This window comes from Nothobranchius furzeri, chromosome 2 (assembly GCF_043380555.1).
Source record: "Nothobranchius furzeri strain GRZ-AD chromosome 2, NfurGRZ-RIMD1, whole genome shotgun sequence".
Classification (NCBI taxonomy): Eukaryota; Metazoa; Chordata; class Actinopteri; order Cyprinodontiformes; family Nothobranchiidae; genus Nothobranchius; species Nothobranchius furzeri.
In genome coordinates this window covers 101,283,091-101,304,629 of record NC_091742.1, presented here as the reverse complement: position 1 = coordinate 101,304,629, position 21,539 = coordinate 101,283,091, and the positions used below count along the sequence as shown (strand labels likewise).

General features: G+C 49.7%; 2 protein-coding genes across 4 annotated transcripts in view; both read left to right on the top strand.

The window, feature by feature from the left end:
- ctc1 (CTS telomere maintenance complex component 1) overlaps positions 1–2,286 on the top strand; it is a 61,572-nt gene extending 59,286 nt beyond the window's left edge. For all 3 annotated transcript variants that reach the window (XM_054738745.2, XM_054738748.2, XM_054738747.2), the window contains one exon: positions 2,152–2,286. In XM_054738745.2, coding sequence (XP_054594720.2) covers positions 2,152–2,243 — 92 coding nt within the window. In that variant the 3' untranslated portion in view covers positions 2,244–2,286. The remainder of the gene's footprint in view (positions 1–2,151) is intronic.
- Positions 2,287–10,533: 8,247 nt separating this feature from the next.
- mogat3a (monoacylglycerol O-acyltransferase 3a) overlaps positions 10,534–21,539 on the top strand; it is a 22,163-nt gene continuing 11,157 nt past the window's right edge. The window contains exons 1-4 of the mRNA XM_054738757.2: positions 10,534–10,786; positions 14,115–14,293; positions 14,364–14,424; positions 20,611–20,754. Coding sequence (XP_054594732.2) covers positions 10,693–10,786; positions 14,115–14,293; positions 14,364–14,424; positions 20,611–20,754 — 478 coding nt within the window. The 5' untranslated portion in view covers positions 10,534–10,692. The remainder of the gene's footprint in view (positions 10,787–14,114; positions 14,294–14,363; positions 14,425–20,610; positions 20,755–21,539) is intronic.

The window sequence follows — 21,539 nt, the reverse complement described above, 5'->3', positions numbered from 1 at the left end:
AGCGACGTCTGAACCTGACATCCTCTCTGAGCAGCTACCTTTCCCCTGCTGAAGCAGCTCGCTTCTTTGCTGCTTCTGGATCAACATCTGGAAAGATGTGGAGGATGCGATCCATCGCATTCCCACGAGGATCACGAATTATGAAGGCTCGAAGCTTTTCCCCCTGCCGAGGTTTTGGAGCCAGCAAGTGATGACAAGAGTCCAGGCATGGGTATTCCTCCAAATCCAGGATATCCTTCAGTGAAGTCACGCAGAAGTGTTTATTTATGAAGCACCAAGTCAGGACCAGAGTCGTCTCAAGGACCTGCACACCATAAACATTCCAGCACAGGTCAGGTCATTCAGCCAATCAGTAACAAGTTTCCTATATCAGGAACCCAGCAGGTTGCATCGAGTCACTGACTAGTGTCAGAGTCTTTACAGCAATCCTCATACTAAGCAAGCATGCAGCGACAGTGGAGAGGAAAACTCCCTTTTAACAGGAAGAAACCTCCAGAGAATCCTGGCTCGGTATAAGCAGCCATCCTCCACGACTCACTGGGGATGGAGAAGACAGAGCGCGCACACACACACACACACACACACACAATAATGTGTGATTTCTTAGTAAATATTCTATTAGGTGAGAGATAAACTTTATTGTATTTATCCTAGTGGATCTATAATTAAACAGGTAAACTAGTAGTAGCACATTCAACGTCAAGGAAAGCAAAAAGTTATTATCAGGAGAGGGAGAATGTTTAAGTGGTTAGAAGCAGTGTGCTAGTCGATGGCCCCCTCCATGAGGCCACCACAGCTCAGCAGAACATCGTTGTAGCTTCTTCTGGGGAGAAAAACACTTAGAGAGAAAATAAAGTTAACAGCTGAAATAGCAGGAAATAATACAGTTAAAGAGAAGATTGTAGAAGAAAGCAGTAGAGTGTGGAAAGTGGTCAGTGTATCCTCCAGCAGTCTAAGCCTATAGCAGCATAACTACAGAGTTAACTCTGGATAACCTAGCCTTTTAGATGGAGGCATGTTGGAGGCAGGGCAAGGGAGAGTCGTCTTTGCCGACTGTACACTCCACCTCCCTCTACTCCCCCACTTGTCCAGATTTAGGCTAACATCAGATTTTAACCATAGACCCTATCAAATAAAAATGTTTTAAGCCTATTCTTAAAAGTAGACAAAGTGTCTGCCTCACGGACTAAAGCTGGGAGCTGGTTCCACAGGAGAGGAGCCTGATAACTAAAAGATTAGCCTCCTTATGCTTCCTCGGTGCCCACCAGCTTGGTGTTCTGGTGATGGCTCTGGCCATCCAGGACATTGTTCTGTAAGGATTGACACTTTTGACCGTTGCTTCTTCATCTTAGCTTCTAGGCCCACAGCTCCACCCTGTGGCTGACCGTTCAAGGTGGTTAGTGCATTAGCAGACTGCAAAGAGCTAACGGTGGTGTGGAGCTCCTGGAGAGGTATTTCCATTTTCACCAGCAGAGATTATGTCGCTTTCATAATTTTCTCGACCAAGTCCAGAGAGAGTTGTTGTGTGTCAGCATTAGCATTAGCTATTCTGCTAGCTGCTAGGTCAGCCCACGCTTCAACCCCTCATGCAACTCTCTCATGTAGCTAGAACTTGTATCTCACATGTAGCTCTCTGGTGTAGCTCTCTCATTACACACCAAGAGTTAAACATCACATACGTCATTCAAAACAAATACTACCGCCTGGTTTTTGGGATTAGCTCACTACGGGAAATACCTCCCTGGACCTGCTCCTTTTCTCTTTGTTGATTTATGTGTGTGTGTATGTGACATGGGACAACAGAAGCTCAGGTAGAGCGGGTTGTCCAGTAATCTGAAGGTTGCCGGCTCAAGCCCTGCTCAGTTTCTCGCTGTTGTTGTGTCCTTGGGCAAGACACTTGCCTGCAGGTGGTGGTCGGAGGGGCCGGTGGCTCCTGTGCTCGGCAGCCTCACCTCTGTCAGTGCGCCCCAGCGCAGCTGTGGCTACATCGTAGCTCATCACCATCAGTGTGTGAATGGGTGAATGTTGTGAAGTGCCTCTGGGTGTTGTAGGACCCTGAGAACGCGCTATAAAACTACAGGCCATTTACCGTGTGTGTGTGTGTGTGTGTGTGTGTGTGTGTGTGTGTGTGTGTGTGTGTGTGTGTTTCAGAGGTGAGGCGCTTCACTCGAGGAGACCGAGAGTTTATGACCAGACTGCCTCGCCCCCTGCAGCTCACCTGTGTACACCTGGAGCCTGACTGACCCTACCTGAAGGATTTCAGAATAAAAGCTTGACTCTTCACTATTTCCTGTCTTACTTTCTCGTGTTCAGCGTCTTACTGATCAGACGGTGCTAAGACCCAAACGCAGGTGTTGTTCAGATAACTCAGGATTCTGTCACTGCTGGTTCCTTCATCCTGTAGTAGTCCGCCTCTTCTCGTGTTCCTATAAACGCTCCAGATGAACAGACCTGGGTCCTCCGACCCGACCCGACCTCACCCAGCAGATTAATTATGCTGAGTCAGGTTCAGAGAACAGAGGAGACGAGCGTCCATCCTGGGGGCGTGACATCCCTGATGCTGCTGTCCATGGTGCTGATTGTTAACCTGAATCCTGAGCTGGGTCGCCAAACTGAATCAGGCATTAAAATGATCATGACACGTCATTCTTCTTCATAAGTGGTTGTATTTGTGTACAGGCCAAGTCGTTTGGTTCTGAATAAAGAGTAGAACTATGTGTGTGTGTGTGTGTGGAGGGGGGTCATTATTCATTATTAGACCTGCTCCCTGACCTCCACCAGACCAGTGACTAGGGTTAATTTACATCTATTTAATGAACATAAGACATGAGATTCCACAGTAAATATGAAATCGATCTTATGGATCTTTGGGTACTTTTAACCAGAAGATTGGACCTTTTTATTGCAGGGATTACGTAAAAATATTAACTGAGAGACAACAGAAGAGAGTCACCTTTAAAACGTTAAGAAGATTTATTTCTAAACAATTTTAAACAAGACTAACTCTAAACTCTAAGTGATGAATGGATCTTGGTGTGAATGAGACGTGAGATGAATGGTGTATGTGTGAGTGGTGATGTCATCAGAACTCTCGTATCCGGAGAAGCAAGTCTGAGTGATGTTGTGATGTTTTGCTTTTGCTATGATCGGAGTTTCATGAACACATGAGACGCCATGTTGTTGCTCCACACATACCCTTCAGATGAGACCTCCGTACAGATCCAGAATGGCAGGTCCTCGGACCCCCCTTTGGCACCGGAGCCGATGAAACAGCGTCAGCAGTACGACAGACTAGTCTTTGGATTGTCTCCAGGTAAAAAGCGACAGTTGGTTGACAGCGTCAGATGGACCCGGAGGGTCAGTGAGTTCAGCTTTTATTCTGAAAGGAACCATTGCTTGGTTGGTAAAATGCAACAGATTTTATCCAGCTTGTTGGTTCTTTGCTTAAAAAGGAAGTCCGGATGGCCGGTCCGATACTTCTCTTAGAATGCAGTGAACTGCCCTAAGATGGTGTGGGGACTGTTTTTATTAATCTGGATGTTTTGATTTCTGGTCGAATCAAAGTTGGGACAGATCTATAAACACCACAGAGACTATGCCACGCTTCAGAAAGGAAGGTTCTGATTGGATCAGTAACAGCAAAGTGTCATGCGTTTACATTACGTGTGATCAGCATGTCTAGTGCAGCTAGACTAAAGTCATATTACTTATTACAACATATTAATCATAACATTGTCATTTCACAGATCTGTCAACATTATATTATTGACTAACACTTTGATTCAATTCAATTCAAGTTTACTTATATAGCGCCAAGTCACGACCAGAGTCGTCTCAAGGCACTTCACATAATAAACATTCCAATTCAGGTTAGTTCATTAAGCCAATCAGAAATAATGTTTCCTATATAAGGAACCCAGCAAATTGCATCAAGTCGCTGACTAGTGTCAGTGACTATACAGCAATCCTCATACTAAGCAAGCATGCAGCGACAGTGGAGAGGAAAACTCCCTTTTAACAGGAAGAAACCTCCAGAGAATCCTGGCTCAGTATAAGCAGCCATCCTCCACGACTCACTGGGGATGGAGAAGACAGAGCACACACACACACACACACCACGCACGCACACACACACACACACAGTAGTGTTTCTACGGTTACATTGTGATTACTTAGTAAATATTCTATTTGGTGAGATGAACTTTTTTGTATTTATCCTAGTGAATCTATAATTAAACGGGTAAACTAGCAGTAGCACATCCAACGTCAATGAGAGTAAAAAGTTATTATCAGGAGAGAATGTTTAAGTGGTTAGCAGCAGTGTGCTAGTCGATGGCCCCCTCCATGAGGCCACCACAGCTCAGCAGAACATCGTTGTAGCTTCTTCTGGGGAGAAAAACACTTAGAGAGAAAATAAAGTTAACAGCTGAAATAGCAGGAAATAATACAGTTAAAGAGCAGATTGTAGAAGAAAGCAGTAGTGTGGAAAGTGGTCAGTGTGTCCTCCAGCAGTCTAAGCCTATAGCAGCATAACTACAGAGATAACTCTGGATAATCTATCCTATTTAGATGGAGGCAGGGCAAGGGAGAGCCGTCTTTACCGACTGTACACTCCACCTCCCTCTAATCCCCCACTTGTCCAGATTTGGGCTAACATCAGATTTTAACCATAGGCCCTATCAAATAAAAATGTTTTAAGCCTATTCTTAAAAGTAGACAAGGTGTCTGCCTCACGGACTAAAGCTGGGAGCTGGTTCCACAGGAGAGGAGCCTGATAACTAAAAGATCTGCCTCCCATCCTAATTTTAGATATTCTAGGAACCACCAGTAAACCTGCAGTCTGAGAGCAAAGTGCTCGGTTAGGAACGTATGGAACAATCAGATCACTGATGTATGATGGAGCTTGATTATTAAGAGCTTTATATGTGAGAAGAAGGATCTTAAAATCTATTCTGAATTTAACAGGTAGCCAATGTAGGGAAGCTAAGACAGGAGAGATATGATCTCTCTTTTTAATTCTCATCAGAACTCTAGCTGCAGCATTTTGGACAAGCTGAAGACTTTTAACTACATTCTGTGGACTTCCTGAGAGTAATGGATTACAGTAATCCAGTCCTGATGTAATTAATGCATGAACTAGTTTTTCAGCATCACTCCTGGAAAGGATGCTTCTAATCTTAGCAATATTCCGAAGGTGGAAAAAGGAAATCCTACAAACTTGTGAAACCTGGGATTTGAATGACATGTCCTGGTCAAAGATAACACCAAGGTTCCTTACTTTGTTCTCGGAGATTAATGTAATGCCATTCAGGTCAGGTGATTGGCTAAGCAATTTCCTTTTCTGGATTTCTGGTCCAAAGATGAGAACTTCCGTCTTGTCTTGATTTAAAAGCAAAAAGTTTAGAGTCATCCAGTTTTTAATGTCCTCAAGACAAGCCTGTAATCTACCCAACCGATTAGGTTCATCAGGGTGTCTTTGATTAGCTTTATTAAAAAGAAAGAGTTCTTTGTCTTCATTATTCTCTTGGACTGGAAAGGAAGCAGTGTAGAAGCAAATGCATGACCTTGAGGCAGTCTCATGCAGACTAGTTCTTGCTGAGGAGAGAGGGGGGAAATTACTTTTAGGTGGAAAACAGTCATTTCATTCCGTTACACCAGACAGACGAAGTCCGGGTCCCTGACCTCCACCAGACCAGACAGACGAAGACCTGGTCCCTGACCTCCACCAGACCAGACAGACGAAGACCTGGTCCCTGACCTCCACCAGACCAGACAGACGAAGACCTGGTCCCTGACCTCCACCAGACCAGACAGACGAAGACCTGGTCCCTGACCTCCACCAGACCAGACAGACGAAGACCTGGTCCCTGACCTCCACCAGACCAGACAGACGAAGACCTGGTCCCTGACCTCCACCAGACCAGACAGAGGAAGTCCTGGCCCCTGACCTCCACCAGACCAGACAGACGAAGACCTGGTCCCTGACCTCCACCAGACCAGACAGATGAAGACCTGGTCCCTGACCTCCACCAGACCAGACAGACGAAGACCTGGTCCCTGACCTCCACCAGACCAGACAGACGAAGACCTGGTCCCTGACCTCCAACAGACCTGACAGAGGAAGTCCTGGTCCCTGACCTCCACCAGACAGATGAAGACCTGGTCCCTGACCTCCACCAGACCAGACAGACGAAGACCTGGTCCCTGACCTCCACCAGACCAGACAGACGAAGACCTGGTCCCTGACCTCCACCAGACCAGACAGACGAAGACCTGGTCCCTGACCTCCAACAGACCTGACAGAGGAAGTCCTGGTCCCTGACCTCCACCAGACCAGACAGATGAAGACCTGGTCCCTGACCTCCACCAGACCTGACAGAGGAAGTCCTGGTCCCTGACCTCCACCAGACAGATGAAGACCTGGTCCCTGACCTCCACCAGACCAGACAGACGAAGACCTGGTCCCTGACCTCCACCAGACCAGACAGACGAAGACCTGGTCCCTGACCTCCACCAGACCAGACAGACGAAGACCTGGCCCCTGACCTCCAACAGACCTGACAGAGGAAGTCCTGGTCCCTGACCTCCACCAGACAGATGAAGACCTGGTCCCTGACCTCCACCAGACCAGACAGATGAAGACCTGGTCCCTGACCTCCACCAGACCAGACAGACGAAGACCTGGTCCCTGACCTCCACCAGACCAGACAGACGAAGACCTGGTCCCTGACCTCCACCAGACCAGACAGACGAAGACCTGGTCCCTGACCTCCACCAGACCAGACAGACGAAGACCTGGCCCCTGACCTCCAACAGACCTGACAGAGGAAGTCCTGGTCCCTGACCTCCACCAGACCAGACAGACGAAGACCTGGTCCCTGACCTCCACCAGACCAGACAGACGAAGACCTGGCCCCTGACCTCCACCAGACCTGACAGAGGAAATCCTGGTCCCTGACCTCCACCAGAGAGATGAAGACCTGGTCCCTTACCTCCAGCAGACCTGACAGAGGAAGTCCTGGTCCCTGACCTCCACCAGACAGATGAAGACCTGGTCCCTGACCTCCACCAGACCTGACAGAGGAAGTCCTGGTCCCTGACCTCCACCAGACCAGACAGAGGAAGTCCTGGTCCCTGACCTCCACCAGACCTGACAGAGGAAGTCCTGGTCCCTGACCTCCACCAGACAGATGAAGACCTGGTCCCTGACCTCCACCAGACCTGACAGAGGAAGTCCTGGTCCCTGACCTCCACCAGACCAGACAGACGAAGACCTGGTCCCTGACCTCCACCAGACAGAGGAAGTCCTGGTCCCTGACCTCCACCAGACCTGACAGAGGAAGTCCTGGTCCCTGACCTCCACCAGACCAGACAGACGAAGACCTGGTCCCTGACCTCCACCAGACCAGACAGAGGAAGTCCTGGTCCCTGACCTCCACCAGAGAGATGAAGACCTGGTCCCTGACCTCCACCCGACCAGACAGATGAAGACCTGGTCCCTGACCTCCACCAGACCAGACAGATGAAGACCTGGTCCCTGACCTCCACCAGACCAGACAGATGAAGACCTGGTCCCTGACCTCCACCAGACAGATGAAGACCTGGTCCCTGACCTCCACCAGACCAGACAGACGAAGACCTGGTCCCTGACCTCCACCAGACCAGACAGATGAAGACCTGGTCCCTGACCTCCACCAGACCAGACAGACGAAGACCTGGTCCCTGACCTCCACCAGACCAGACAGACGAAGACCTGGCACCTGACCTCCAACAGACCTGACAGAGGAAGTCCTGGTCCCTGACCTCCACCAGACCAGACAGACGAAGACCTGGCCCCTGACCTCCACCAGACCTGACAGAGGAAGTCCTGGTCCCTGACCTCCACCAGACAGATGAAGACCTGGTCCCTGACCTCCACCAGACCAGACAGAGGAAGTCCTGGTCCCTGACCTCCACCAGACCTGACAGAGGAAGTCCTGGTCCCTGACCTCCACCATACAGATGAAGACCTGGTCCCTGACCTCCACCAGACCTGACAGAGGAAGTCCTGGTCCCTGACCTCCACCAGACAGATGAAGACCTGGTCCCTGACCTCCACCAGACCTGACAGAGGAAGTCCTGGTCCCTGACCTCCACCAGACAGATGAAGACGTGGTCCCTGACCTCCACCAGACCTGACAGAGGAAGTCCTGGTCCCTGACCTCCACCAGACCAGACAGAGGAAGTCCTGGTCCCTGACCTCCACCAGACCTGACAGAGGAAGTCCTGGTCCCTGACCTCCACCAGACCTGACAGAGGAAGTCCTGGTCCCTGACCTCCACCAGGCAGATGAAGACCTGGTCCCTGACCTCCACCAGACCAGACAGACGAAGACCTGGTCCCTGACCTCCATCAGACAGAGGAAGTCCTGGTCCCTGACCTCCACCAGACAGATGAAGACCTGGTCCCTGACCTCCACCAGACCAGACAGACGAAGACCTGGTCCCTGACCTCCACCAGACCTGACAGAGGAAGTCCTGGTCCCTGACCTCCACCAGACCAGACAGACGAAGACCTGGTCCCTGACCTCCACCAGACCAGACAGACGAAGACCTGGCCCCTGACCTCCACCAGACCTGACAGAGGAAGTCCTGGTCCCTGACCTCCACCAGACAGATGAAGACCTGGTCCCTGACCTCCACCAGACCAGACAGACGAAGACCTGGTCCCTGACCTCCACCAGACCAGACAGACGAAGACCTGGTCCCTGACCTCCACCAGACCAGACAGACGAAGACCTGGTCCCTGACCTCCACCAGACCAGACAGACGAAGACCTGGTCCCTGACCTCCAACAGACCTGACAGAGGAAGTCCTGGTCCCTGACCTCCACCAGACCAGACAGATGAAGACCTGGTCCCTGACCTCCACCAGACCTGACAGAGGAAGTCCTGGTCCCTGACCTCCACCAGACAGATGAAGACCTGGTCCCTGACCTCCACCAGACCTGACAGAGGAAGTCCTGGTCCCTGACCTCCACCAGACCAGACAGACGAAGACCTGGTCCCTGACCTCCACCAGACCAGACAGAGGAAGTCCTGGTCCCTGACCTCCACCAGACCAGACAGAGGAAGTCCTGGTCCCTGACCTCCACCAGACCAGACAGATGAAGACCTGGTCCCTGACCTCCACCAGACCTGACAGAGGAAGTCCTGGTCCCTGACCTCCACCAGACCAGACAGACGAAGACCTGGTCCCTGACCTCCACCAGACCAGACAGAGGAAGTCCTGGTCCCTGACCTCCACCAGACCAGACAGAGGAAGTCCTGGTCCCTGACCTCCACCAGACCAGACAGATGAAGACCTGGTCCCTGACCTCCACCAGACCAGACAGATGAAGACCTGGTCCCTGACCTCCACCAGACCAGACAGATGAAGAACTGGTCCCTGACCTCCACCAGACAGATGAAGACCTGGTCCCTGACCTCCACCAGACCTGACAGAGGAAGTCCTGGTCCCTTACCTCCACCAGACCAGACAGATGAAGACCTGGTCCCTGACCTCCACCAGACCAGACAGATGAAGACCTGGTCCCTGACCTCCACCAGACCAGACAGATGAAGACCTGGTCCCTGACCTCCACCAGACCAGACAGATGAAGACCTGGTCCCTGACCTCCACCAGACCTGACAGATGAAGACCTGGTCCCTGACCTCCACCAGACCAGACAGATGAAGACCTGGTCCCTGACCTCCACCAGACCTGACAGAGGAAGTCCTGGTCCCTGACCTCCACCAGACCAGACAGACGAAGACCTGGTCCCTGACCTCCACCAGACCAGACAGAGGAAGTCCTGGTCCCTGACCTCCACCAGACAGATGAAGACCTGGTCCCTGACCTCCACCAGACCAGACAGATTAAGACCTGGTCCCTGACCTCCACCAGACCAGACAGATGAAGACCTGGTCCCTGACCTCCACCAGACAGACGAAGACCTGGTCCCTGACCTCCACCAGACAGACGAAGACGTGGTCCCTGACCTCCACCAGACAGACGAAGACGTGGTCCCTGACCTCCACCAGACAGACGAAGACGTGGTCCCTGACCTCCACCAGACAGACGAAGACCTGGTCCCTGACCTCCACCAGACAGACGAAGACCTGGTCCCTGACCTCAACCAGACCAGACAGAGGAAGTCCTGGTCCCTGCCCTCCTCCAGACCAGACGGACGAGGACCTGGTCCCTGACCTCCACCAGACGGACCTCCACCAGACGGACGGACGAGCCGAGGCAGATTTGTGTCCCACAGATAGAAAAGTTGGATCTACATGAATCAGATCTGATAAAGGAGTCTTTGGTCATTTCTAAACAGACCTGGGCTGTTTTTATCTTCTCCAACTGGTTTATACATTCGTTTTTATTCGTATGTTGATGTTGACGTCACTCCTCCCACGTGCACGCGACTGCTTTCCACCCAAGCACGCTCCCAACATCAGCTGTTGTTTGATTGGGCAACAGGAACCCGCCCAGGCCACACAATCGTGCGCATGCGCAGCAGTAGAAGAAGTCTTGTGAAAGTTTGGTAAAGTGTGTGTGGCGGTTCGGACACGGTTCTGCTGCCGGTTCCGGAAGCTTCAGTGTCAGAGAATCCGCCAGGAGAAGGCACCGGGACCTCGCTGCGACCACAGCCGCCTTCAGGAGCTCCACAGCCGGTATGAAGATCGAGTTCGCCCCGCTGAACATCCCGATGCGGAGGAGGCTGCAGACGGCCGCGGTGCTGCAGTGGGTCTTCTCCTTCCTGGCTCTGGGTGAGCTCACCTGCTGCTGCAAACACAGCCTGCGGTTGACACTCAGCATTACGGGGTTGAGTTGGGGGTTCAAGCACCAAGGCGTCCCTGTTGCGGCTGCGCGCGCAGCTGAGGGCTGCAGACAGGTTAAAGTCCTGACCCAGGTCGTTCTTCCACACATTTGGACAGAGGAGAACTAGGGACCCCAGCCCTCCGTTCCTAGGACCATGCTAGCTCCGACTGTCTTTTCTTCCTATGATGTAGGTGTTTGGTGAACTCAAGCCACGCCCCTTAACCTTAGAAGCTCTCTACTGATTTCCCGGTGACCAGCATTCCCACAAAGCTTAAAGTCGGGTAATGAGGTGTTTATTCTGCATGTAGACAGTCAGCAAGACGAGATGTTGTGTCCAGATGTTCGCCTCTCCAGGGCCGGACACAGGCGTGTGGTGACCACTGGTCATCTGTCTCTATCGGGGCCCCCGACCGCTGTGCCAGTGCCACCTGAAAGGTTCCCCTGGGGAGGGTGGTTAGGAGCCGGTCTGTTAAACGTTCTGGAACCTGAAGTTCTTCCAGCTGGTGAAGCTTTTCTAGAGCTGATCATCTCAGACCCACAAGCTCCTGTCCTGCTGGAGGCTGCCAACACTCTGGTCTGGACTCAGTTCCTCACGCAGGGAGGTCCAAGTTGAGGTTCCATCAGACCGGATAGGGCCGTAGACGTGTTTGTAGTTTACTGCAACCTAAAATGTAACATTTCAGCCCAAACCCGTGTTTATAGCTCCATCTTCAGGATGCACAGACCACTGGTCATCCCTAACCCTCTTCTCCAGACGGGGAGCCTTCAGCTCGGGGCGTGCCTGACGCATGTACGTCAGATGCAACGAGCGTTGGAGCTTGCAGCGTTTATGCTTCTGTAGCTTGTCTCTGCTGTGAGTCGATATTCTCCCAGACTGTAGGGGGCGGCATGGGGCTCTACGCCATGCATCCCACACCACACTACAGAAGTAGAAACCAGTCGTTTACAACATTGTTTCACTCTTTTCCGACTGTGACAGCAATTATTAAAAGAAAGAAAACGATCTTTTAAATGGCGCCTCCACTTAAAAATCACGAAAACAAAACAAAGAAAGTGGAAAAAGATCTTTAAAAATGAGAGAAAATGTTCAAAATGAGAAAAAAATAAACAATGTGAATTTTAAATAAAGGAAGGGAAATGAGAATTTATAGGAAAGAGTGAATCTCGGGAAAGGAGGAATAAGAGCAGAACCAGGAGAGGGTGATGATGAAGGTGCCACCAAAGCCTGAACAGGTGAGTTTAAAGGAGACCACTGAGTCCACTGATCTCAGGCTCAGGGGGAGAGAGTTCCAGAGTCTGGGGGCCACAGCAGCAGATGATCTGTCACCTTTGGTCTAGCCCTAACACTGGACCTCAGGGACCTGCTGGGGGTGTAGGGACTAAGAAGATCACCAATGTAAGATGGTGCTTGTCCATGTAAGGCCCTATAGACCAGAACCAGGATCTTGAAATGAACCCTGAAGTTGACTGGCAGCCAGTGAAGCTGGAGGAGAAGCGGGGTGATGTGGGTGTGTTTGGAGGACTTGGTCAGAAGCCGAGCACAGGCGTTCTGAACCACCTGTAGACGGTTCAGGGAGGTTCTGCTCAGACACGTGAAAAGAGAGTTACAGTAGTCTAAGCGTGAGGAGATGAAGGTGTGGAGAACAGCAGGACCAGAACACAACAGTCCCCCTGCATCACTGTGGGTCAGAAGGTCGTTAGACCCTAAGAAGAGCTGTTTCAGTGGAATGTCCTCCAGGATGTCAGAAGGTCCTTTAGGTGCAGCAGATGGACGTGGAGATGGGTTTTCTTCCACAAACGCTCAATTTTTCTGCATTGGCGCTTCAGGCTGCGAAGGCTGTCATTAAACCAGGGAGTAGGATTCTCTGCAGGAACTGATCTGGTTCTGACAGGACAGATGTTGTCCAGAATGGAGAGGCAGTGCTCGTTAAACTGAGAAGTTAAGGAATCTGGGTCGTTATCAGAAGAACAGGGTGGATCAAAAGCAGCAGAACTAACCATACGGCGAGCAGGAGGTGGGGACGCAGAAACTGACAAGTTAAAGAAAATGCAATGGTGATCTGAAATATAAACGTCCTCAGGTCAAACTTCTATTAACAATATTTTGATCACAGTGATCTTTATGGGCTGAATCATAAAGATGTGTATACTTACGAACCCCCGCCGCTACGAGCGCTTGCCAGTCCGTCGTGTTTTGTCACGCAGGATTGTCTGCGTGGTTAGAAAATGTCCTAGGTGCGGAAACTTTGGGCCTTGTGGAGGAGCGTGGTTGCTAAAATGACATCATTTGGCCACGCGTAACTGTGTGGACCTTGCGGACGCGACAAGTGTAAACCAAGCTTCCAAGTCCCACCCATCTACTTCCGGACCATGGGTCTCTGGAAGAATGAACACATGAATGTTTGTGAGTTTTACAGACACGTTCCGATACCAAGAAAGTGCTTACTTATTAACAGGGGTAAAAGTTGTTCTAGGATTTGTGTGAAAATAAGTCCAGGACTACAAATGTGCATCACTAAAGTGATGTCATCGAACCAGACATGGAGAAGAGCAGAGGGACGATGGCTGCAAGCCCTCCCCTCAGGAGGAAAGAACCACCATAAATCTGGCCATGTGGTGGGGGAGGAGATTCTGCGGTGTAGTCGTGACGGGTGTGGTCGAAACACATCATCAGTTTTCTTTTACATTGAATTACAACGTGTGTGTGATCCCGGGTGTAGGGCAAGGCGGATTAGCTCTTTTAGTCCCATTCAGGGACCCATGAGCCGACCGGACAGGGGAGGAGCCTTAGGGTGGCTATGCCAGATGCATGATGGTAAAAGGCCTGCATTTTTAACACCTTCTTAGAGTTTTCTAACCCCCCCCACGGCGCATGACAACATCATCAGTCATTCACCCATTCACACACACATTCTCCCTCCTGGGGTGGGGGGTGCTGTCTATCAGCGCCGTTCTCGGCCCGCCAGGCGATGCCTCCTTTAGGCGTATTTTTCTAACAGGGAGTGTGACTGGAGTAAGACTCCACCCAGGGTGTGACTCACCCTTTAACCTGTTTTACAAATAGTAAAAAAGCATCATTGCCTCCACAGCTCAGGTAACGCCTCACCTGTCTCACTCCAGCTCCTCCCACATCTCAAACTCCTCCCCATTCAGTCTCCCACAACCTCCCAAATCTCATTCACTCCCACCCCCACCTGCCTTCCACTGACTCCTCCCTCACATATATCTCTCTGAGACCTCCTCCCACATCTCTGACTCCTCCCCCACCTCTCCCAGCCCAGTGCTGTCTGGCTGCCTTTGTCCTCATGGCTCTATCTGATTGGTGGATCGTGGCTCTGCTCTATGCTGGTTGGCTGTGGCTGGATTGGGACACACCAACCACCGGGGGTCGGAGGTCACACTTGGTCAGGAACTGGACTGTGTGGGAGTACTTCAGGGACTACTTCCCCCTGACGGTGAGTTCAGGTGTTCTGATCTAATCCAGCTGTTCTAATTGGTTCTGATCCATCTGATTGGTTTCTTCAGCTCATCAAAACTGTTGATCTGGATCCAAAGAAGAACTACATCTTTGGGTTCCACCCTCATGGTGAGACACTCCCCTTACCTGTCTGACTCCCAAGTGTTAACTGTTACCTGTCCTCCAGGTGTTCTGGTCTATAACTGTTACCTGTCCTCCTGTTTCTGGTCTATAACTGTTACCTGTCCTCCAGGTGTTCTGGTCTCTGTTACCTGTCCTCCAGGTGTTCTGGTCTATAACTGTTACCTGTCCTCCAGGTGTTCTGGTCTATAACTGTTACCTGTCCTCCAGGTGTTCTGGTCTATAACTGTTACCTGTCCTCCAGGTGTTCTGATCTATAACTGTTACCTGTTCTCCTGTTTCTGGTCTATAACTGTTACCTGTCCTCCAGGTGTTCTGGTCTATAACTGTTACCTGTTCTCCTGTTTCCGGTCTATAACTGTTACCTGTCCTCCAGGTGTTCTGGTCTATAACTGTTACCTGTCCTCCAGGTGTTCTGGTCTATAACTGTTACCTGTCCTCCAGGTGTTCTGGTCTATAACTGTTACCTGTTCTCCAGGTGTTCTGGTCTATAACTGTTACCTGTCCTCCAGGTGTTCTGGTCTATAACTGTTACCTGTTCTCATGTTTCTGGTCTATAACTGTTACCTGTCCTCCAGGTGTTCTGGTCTATAACTGTTACCTGTCCTCCAGGTGTTCTGGTCTATAACTGTTACCTGTCCTCCAGGTGTTCTGGTCTATAACTGTTACCTGTCCTCCAGGTGTTCTGGTCTATAACTGTTACCTGTCCTCCAGGTGTTCTGGTCTATAACTGTTACCTGTTCTCCTGTTTCCGGTCTATAACTGTTACCTGTCCTCCAGGTGTTCTGGTCTATAACTGTTACCTGTCCTCCAGGTGTTCTGGTCTCTGTTACCTGTCCTCCAGGTGTTCTGGTCTATAACTGTTACCTGTCCTCCAGGTGTTCTGATCTATAACTGTTACCTGTTCTCCTGTTTCTGGTCTATAACTGTTACCTGTCCTCCAGGTGTTCTGGTCTATAACTGTTACCTGTTCTCCTGTTTCCGGTCTATAACTGTTACCTGTCCTCCAGGTGTTCTGGTCTATAACTGTTACCTGTCCTCCAGGTGTTCTGGTCTATAACTGTTACCTGTCCTCCAGGTGTTCTGGTCTATAACTGTTACCTGTTCTCCAGGTGTTCTGGTCTATAACTGTTACCTGTCCTCCAGGTGTTCTGGTCTATAACTGTTACCTGTTCTCCTGTTTCTGGTCTATAACTGTTACCTGTCCTCCAGGTGTTCTGGTCTATAACTGTTACCTGTCCTCCAGGTGTTCTGGTCTATAACTGTTACCTGTCCTCCAGGTGTTCTGGTCTATAACTGTTACCTGTCCTCCAGGTGTTCTGGTCTATAACTGTTACCTGTTCTCCTGTTTCCGGTCTATAACTGTTACCTGTCCTCCAGGTGTTCTGGTCTATAACTGTTACCTGTTCTCCAGGTGTTCTGGTCTATAACTGTTACCTGTCCTCCAGGTGTTCTGGTCTATAACTGTTACCTGTTCTCCTGTTTCTGGTCTATAACTGTTACCTGTCCTCCAGGTGTTCTGGTCTATAACTGTTACCTGTCCTCCAGGTGTTCTGGTCTATAACTGTTACCTGTCCTCCAGGTGTTCTGGTCTATAACTGTTACCTGTCCTCCAGGTGTTCTGGTCTATAACTGTTACCTGTCCTCCAGGTGTTCTGGTCTATAACTGTTACCTGTCCTCCAGGTGTTCTGGTCTATAACTGTTACCTGTTCTCCTGTTTCTGGTCTATAACTGTTACCTGTCCTCCAGGTGTTCTGGTCTATAACTGTTACCTGTCCTCCAGGTGTTCTGGTCTATAACTGTTACCTGTCCTCCAGGTGTTCTGGTCTATAACTGTTACCTGTCCTCCAGGTGTTCTGGTCTATAACTGTTACCTGTCCTCCAGGTGTTCTGGTCTATAACTGTTACCTGTCCTCCAGGTGTTCCGGTCTATAACTGTTACCTGTCCTCCAGCTGTTCTGGTCTATAACTGTTACCTGTTCTCCAGGTGTTCTGGTCTATAACTGTTACCTGTCCTCCAGGTGTTCTGGTCTATAACTGTTACCTGTTCTCCTGTTTCTGGTCTATAACTGTTACCTGTCCTCCAGGTGTTCTGGTCTATAACTGTTACCTGTCCTCCAGGTGTTCTGGTCTATAACTGTTACCTGTTCTCCTGTTTCCGGTCTATAACTGTTACCTGTCCTCCAGGTGTTCTGGTCTATAACTGTTACCTGTCCTCCAGGTGTTCTGGTCTATAACTGTTACCTGTCCTTCAGGTGTTATGGTCTATAACTGTTACCTGTCCTCCAGGTGTTCTGGTCTATAACTGTTATCTGTCCTCCAGGTGTTCTGGTCTATAACTGTTACCTGTTCTCCTGTTTCCGGTCTATAACTGTTACCTGTCCTCCAGGTGTTCTGGTCTATAACTGTTACCTGTCCTCCAGGTGTTCTGGTCTATAACTGTTACCTGTCCTCCAGGTGTTCTGGTCTATAACTGTTACCTGTTCTCCTGTTTCTGGTCTATAACTGTTACATGTCCTCCAGGTGTTCTGGTTTATAACTGTTACCTGTCCTCCAGGTGTTCTGGTCTATAACTGTTACCTGTTCTCCTGTTTCTGGTCTATAACTGTTACCTGTCCTCCAGGTGTTCTGGTCTATAACTGTTACCTGTCCTCCAGGTGTTCTGGTCTATAACTGTTACCTGTCCTCCAGGTGTTCTGGTCTATAACTGTTACCTGTCCTCCAGGTGTTCTGGTCTATAACTGTTACCTGTCCTCCAGGTGTTCTGGTCTATAACTGTTACCTGTTCTCCTGTTTCCGGTCTATAACTGTTACCTGTCCTCCAGGTGTTCTGGTCTATAACTGTTACCTGTTCTCCTGTTTCCGGTCTATAACTGTTACCTGTCCTCCAGGTGTTCTGGTCTATAACTGTTACCTGTTCTCCAGGTGTTCTGGTCTATAACTGTTACCTGTTCTCCTGTTTCTGGTCTATAACTGTTACCTGTTCTCCTGTTTCCGGTCTATAACTGTTACCTGTCCTCCAGGTGTTCTGGTCTATAACTGTTACCTGTCCTCCAGGTGTTCTGGTCTATAACTGTTACCTGTTCTCCTGTTTCCGGTCTATAACTGTTACCTGTCCTCCAGGTGTTCTGGTGTATAACTGTTACCTGTTCTCCAGGTGTTCTGTTCTATAACTGTTACCTGTCCTCCAGGTATTCTGGTCTACAACTGTTACCTGTCCTCCAGGTATTCTGGTCTACAACTGTTACCTGTACTCCAGGTATTCTGGTCTACAACTGTTACCTGTCCTCCAGGTGTTCTGGTCTATAACTGTTACCTGTTCTCCTTTTTCCGGTCTATAACTGTTACCTGTCCTCCAGGTGTTCTGGTCTATAACTGTTACCTGTCCTCCAGGTGTTCTGGTCTATAACTGTTACCTGTTCTCCAGGTGTTCTGGTCTATAACTGTTACCTGTCCTCCAGGTGTTCTGGTCTATAACTGTTACCTGTCCTCCAGGTGTTCTGGTCTATAACTGTTACCTGTCCTCCAGGTGTTCTGGTCTATAACTGTTACCTGTTCTCCTGTTGCCGGTCTATAACTGTTACCTGTCCTCCAGGTGTTCTGGTCTATAACTGTTACCTGTCCTCCAGGTGTTCTGGTCTATAACTGTTACCTGTTCTCCTGTTTCCGGTCTATAACTGTTACCTGTCCTCCAGGTGTTCCGGTCTATAACTGTTACCTGTCCTCCAGGTGTTCTGGTCTATGTTACCTGTCCTCCAGGTGTTCTGGTCTATAACTGTTACCTGTCCTCCAGGTGTTCCGGTCTATAACTGTTACCTGTCCTCCAGGTGTTCCAGTCTATAACTGTTACCTGTTCTCCAGGTGTTCCGGTGTATAACTGTTACCTGCCCTCCAGGTGTTCTGGTCTATAACTGTTACCTGTCCTCCAGGTATTCTGGTCTACAACTGTTACCTGTACTCCAGGTATTCTGGTCTACAACTGTTACCTGTCCTCCAGGTGTTCTGGTCTACAACTGTTACCTGTCCTCCAGGTGTTCCGGTCTATAACTGTTACCTGTCCTCCAGGTGTTCCAGTCTATAACTGTTACCTGTTCTCCAGGTGTTCCGGTGTATAACTGTTACCTGCCCTCCAGGTGTTCTGGTCTATAACTGTTACCTGTTCTCCTGTTTCCGGTCTATAACTGTTACCTGTTCTCCTGTTTCCGGTCTATAACTGTTACCTGTCCTCCAGGTGTTCTGGTCTATAACTGTTACCTGTTCTCCTGTTTCCGGTCTATAACTGTTACCTGTCCTCCAGGTGTTCTGGTCTATAACTGTTACCTGTTCTCCTGTTTCTGGTCTATAACTGTTACCTGTCCTCCAGGTGTTCTGGTCTATAACTGTTACCTGTTCTCCTGTTTCCGGTCTATAACTGTTACCTGTCCTCCAGGTGTTCTGGTCTATAACTGTTACCTGTTCTCCAGGTGTTCTGGTCTATAACTGTTACCTGTCCTCCAGGTGTTCTGGTCTATAACTGTTACATGTTCTCCTGTTTCTGGTCTATAACTGTTACCTGTCCTCCAGGTGTTCTGGTCTATAACTGTTACCTGTCCTCCAGGTGTTCTGGTCTATAACTGTTACCTGTCCTCCAGGTGTTCTGGTCTATAACTGTTACCTGTTCTCCTGTTTCCGGTCTATAACTGTTACCTGTCCTCCAGGTGTTCTGGTCTATAACTGTTACCTGTTCTCCAGGTGTTCTGGTCTATAACTGTTACCTGTTCTCCTGTTTCCGGTCTATAACTGTTACCTGTTCTCCAGGTGTTCTGGTCTATAACTGTTACCTGTTCTCCTGTTTCCGGTCTATAACTGTTACCTGTCCTCCAGGTGTTCTGGTCTATAACTGTTACCTGTTCTCCAGGTGTTCTGGTCTATAACTGTTACCTGTTCTCCAGGTGTTCTGGTCTATAACTGTTACCTGTCCTCCAGGTGTTCTGGTCTATAACTGTTACCTGTCCTCCAGGTGTTCTGGTCTATAACTGTTACCTGTTCTCCTGTTTCCGGTCTATAACTGTTACCTGTCCTCCAGGTGTTCTGGTCTATAACTGTTACCTGTTCTCCTGTTTCCGGTCTATAACTGTTACCTGTCCTCCAGGTGTTCTGGTCTATAACTGTTACCTGTCCTCCAGGTGTTCTGGTCTATAACTGTTACCTGTTCTCCTGTTTCCAGTCTATAACTGTTACCTGTCCTCCAGGTGTTCCGGTCTATAACTGTTACCTGTCCTCCAGGTGTTCTGGTCTATGTTACCTGTCCTCCAGGTGTTCTGGTCTATAACTGTTACCTGTCCTCCAGGTGTTCTGGTCTATAACTGTTACCTGTCCTCCAGGTTTTCTGGTCTACAACTGTTACCTGTCCTCCAGGTATTCTGGTCTACAACTGTTACCTGTCCTCCAGGTATTCTGGTCTACAACTGTTACCTGTCCTCCAGGTATTCTGGTCTACAACTGTTACCTGTCCTCCAGGTATTCTGGTCTACAACTGTTACCTGTCCTCCAGGTGTTCCGGTCTATAACTGTTACCTGTCCTCCAGGTGTTCCGGTCTATAACTGTTACCTGTTCTCCAGGTGTTCCGGTGTATAACTCTTACCTGCCCTCCAGGTGTTCTGGTCTATAACTGTTACCTGTCCTCCAGGTGTTCTGGTCTATAACTGTTACCTGTTCTCCTGTTTCCGGTCTATAACTGTTACCTGTCCTCCAGGTGTTCCGGTCTATAACTGTTACCTGTCCTCCAGGTGTTCTGGTCTATGTTACCTGTCCTCCAGGTGTTCTGGTCTATAACTGTTACCTGTCCTCCAGGTGTTCCGGTCTATAACTATTACCTGTCCTCCAGGTTTTCTGGTCTACAACTGTTACCTGTCCTCCAGGTATTCTGGTCTACAACTGTTACCTGTCCTCCAGGTGTTCTGGTCTACAACTGTTACCTGTCCTCCAGGTATTCTGCTCTACAACTGTTACCTGTCCTCCAGGTGTTCCGGTCTATAACTGTTACCTGTCCTCCAGGTGTTCCGGTCTATAACTGTTACCTGTTCTCCAGGTGTTCCGGTCTATAACTGTTACCTGCCCTCCAGGTGTTCCGGTGTATAACTGTTACCTGCCCTCCAGGTGTTCCGGTCTATAACTGTTACCTGTCCTCCAGGTGTTCTGGTTGCAGGTGCGTTTGGGAACTTCTGCACGGAGGCGACAGGTTTCTCTCGTCTGTTTCCTGGTCTGAGGTCTCACCTGCTGATGCTGCCGTTCTGGTTCAGAGTCCCGTTCTTCAGAGACTACATCATGTGTGGAGGTACACTGGTTTTGGTTCTACTACCATCTACCTGTGCTTGGTAGCACCTTCACCAGCAGTTGCTGGAGGGTTCTGTTTGGACCTCCTAACCTCCTGAGGTGGATCTCTGCAGGAGTTTAGGTGCAGATCTGGACCTAGTGTCTTCAGAGCAAGTGTCACCAACTCCAGTCCTCGAGGGCTGTTTCCTGCTCTACCACACCTGGATGTAGTAACTGAGTCCTCTCTACCTCCTTAACTCTTCACAGGCCTGTTAGTTACTCAATCATTTCAACCAGGTGTGCAGGAGCAAAGAAACAGCTAACGTGTGCAGGATGGTAGCCCTCGAGCACCGGAGCTGGTGACCCCTGCTTTTTAGAGACCTTTGTTTAGACCTCTTTCAGACCCGTTTCCGCAGCTCTGGTCTGGGTCTTCATCAGTGTGAACTTTGATCTGATTTGCTGTTGGAGACCAGCCACAGGTCTGGTGGATCTGGATCATGTGACCTGAGTTTCATCAGAGTTTCTGGATCAGGGTTCAGGTCTGGACTCGGTGTCTCAACCAGTGTAACGAGGCTGGAGGTCAGAGCAGGAGTCTGCTTCAGCCAGCCCTCTGATTGGCTGGTGATGAAGCATCAGTTCACCCAAAGCTGTGATGTTTATGCTGGAGCTGTGCCAAAACCCAAATGTTCACCTGGGTACTGAACATTAGGGTCAGAGCAGAATTATGGTTCAGTGTCACTTAGACGCTCCTCAGTTCAGTCTATTTATAAAGCGCCAAGTCAGGACCAGAGTCGTCTCAAGGACCTG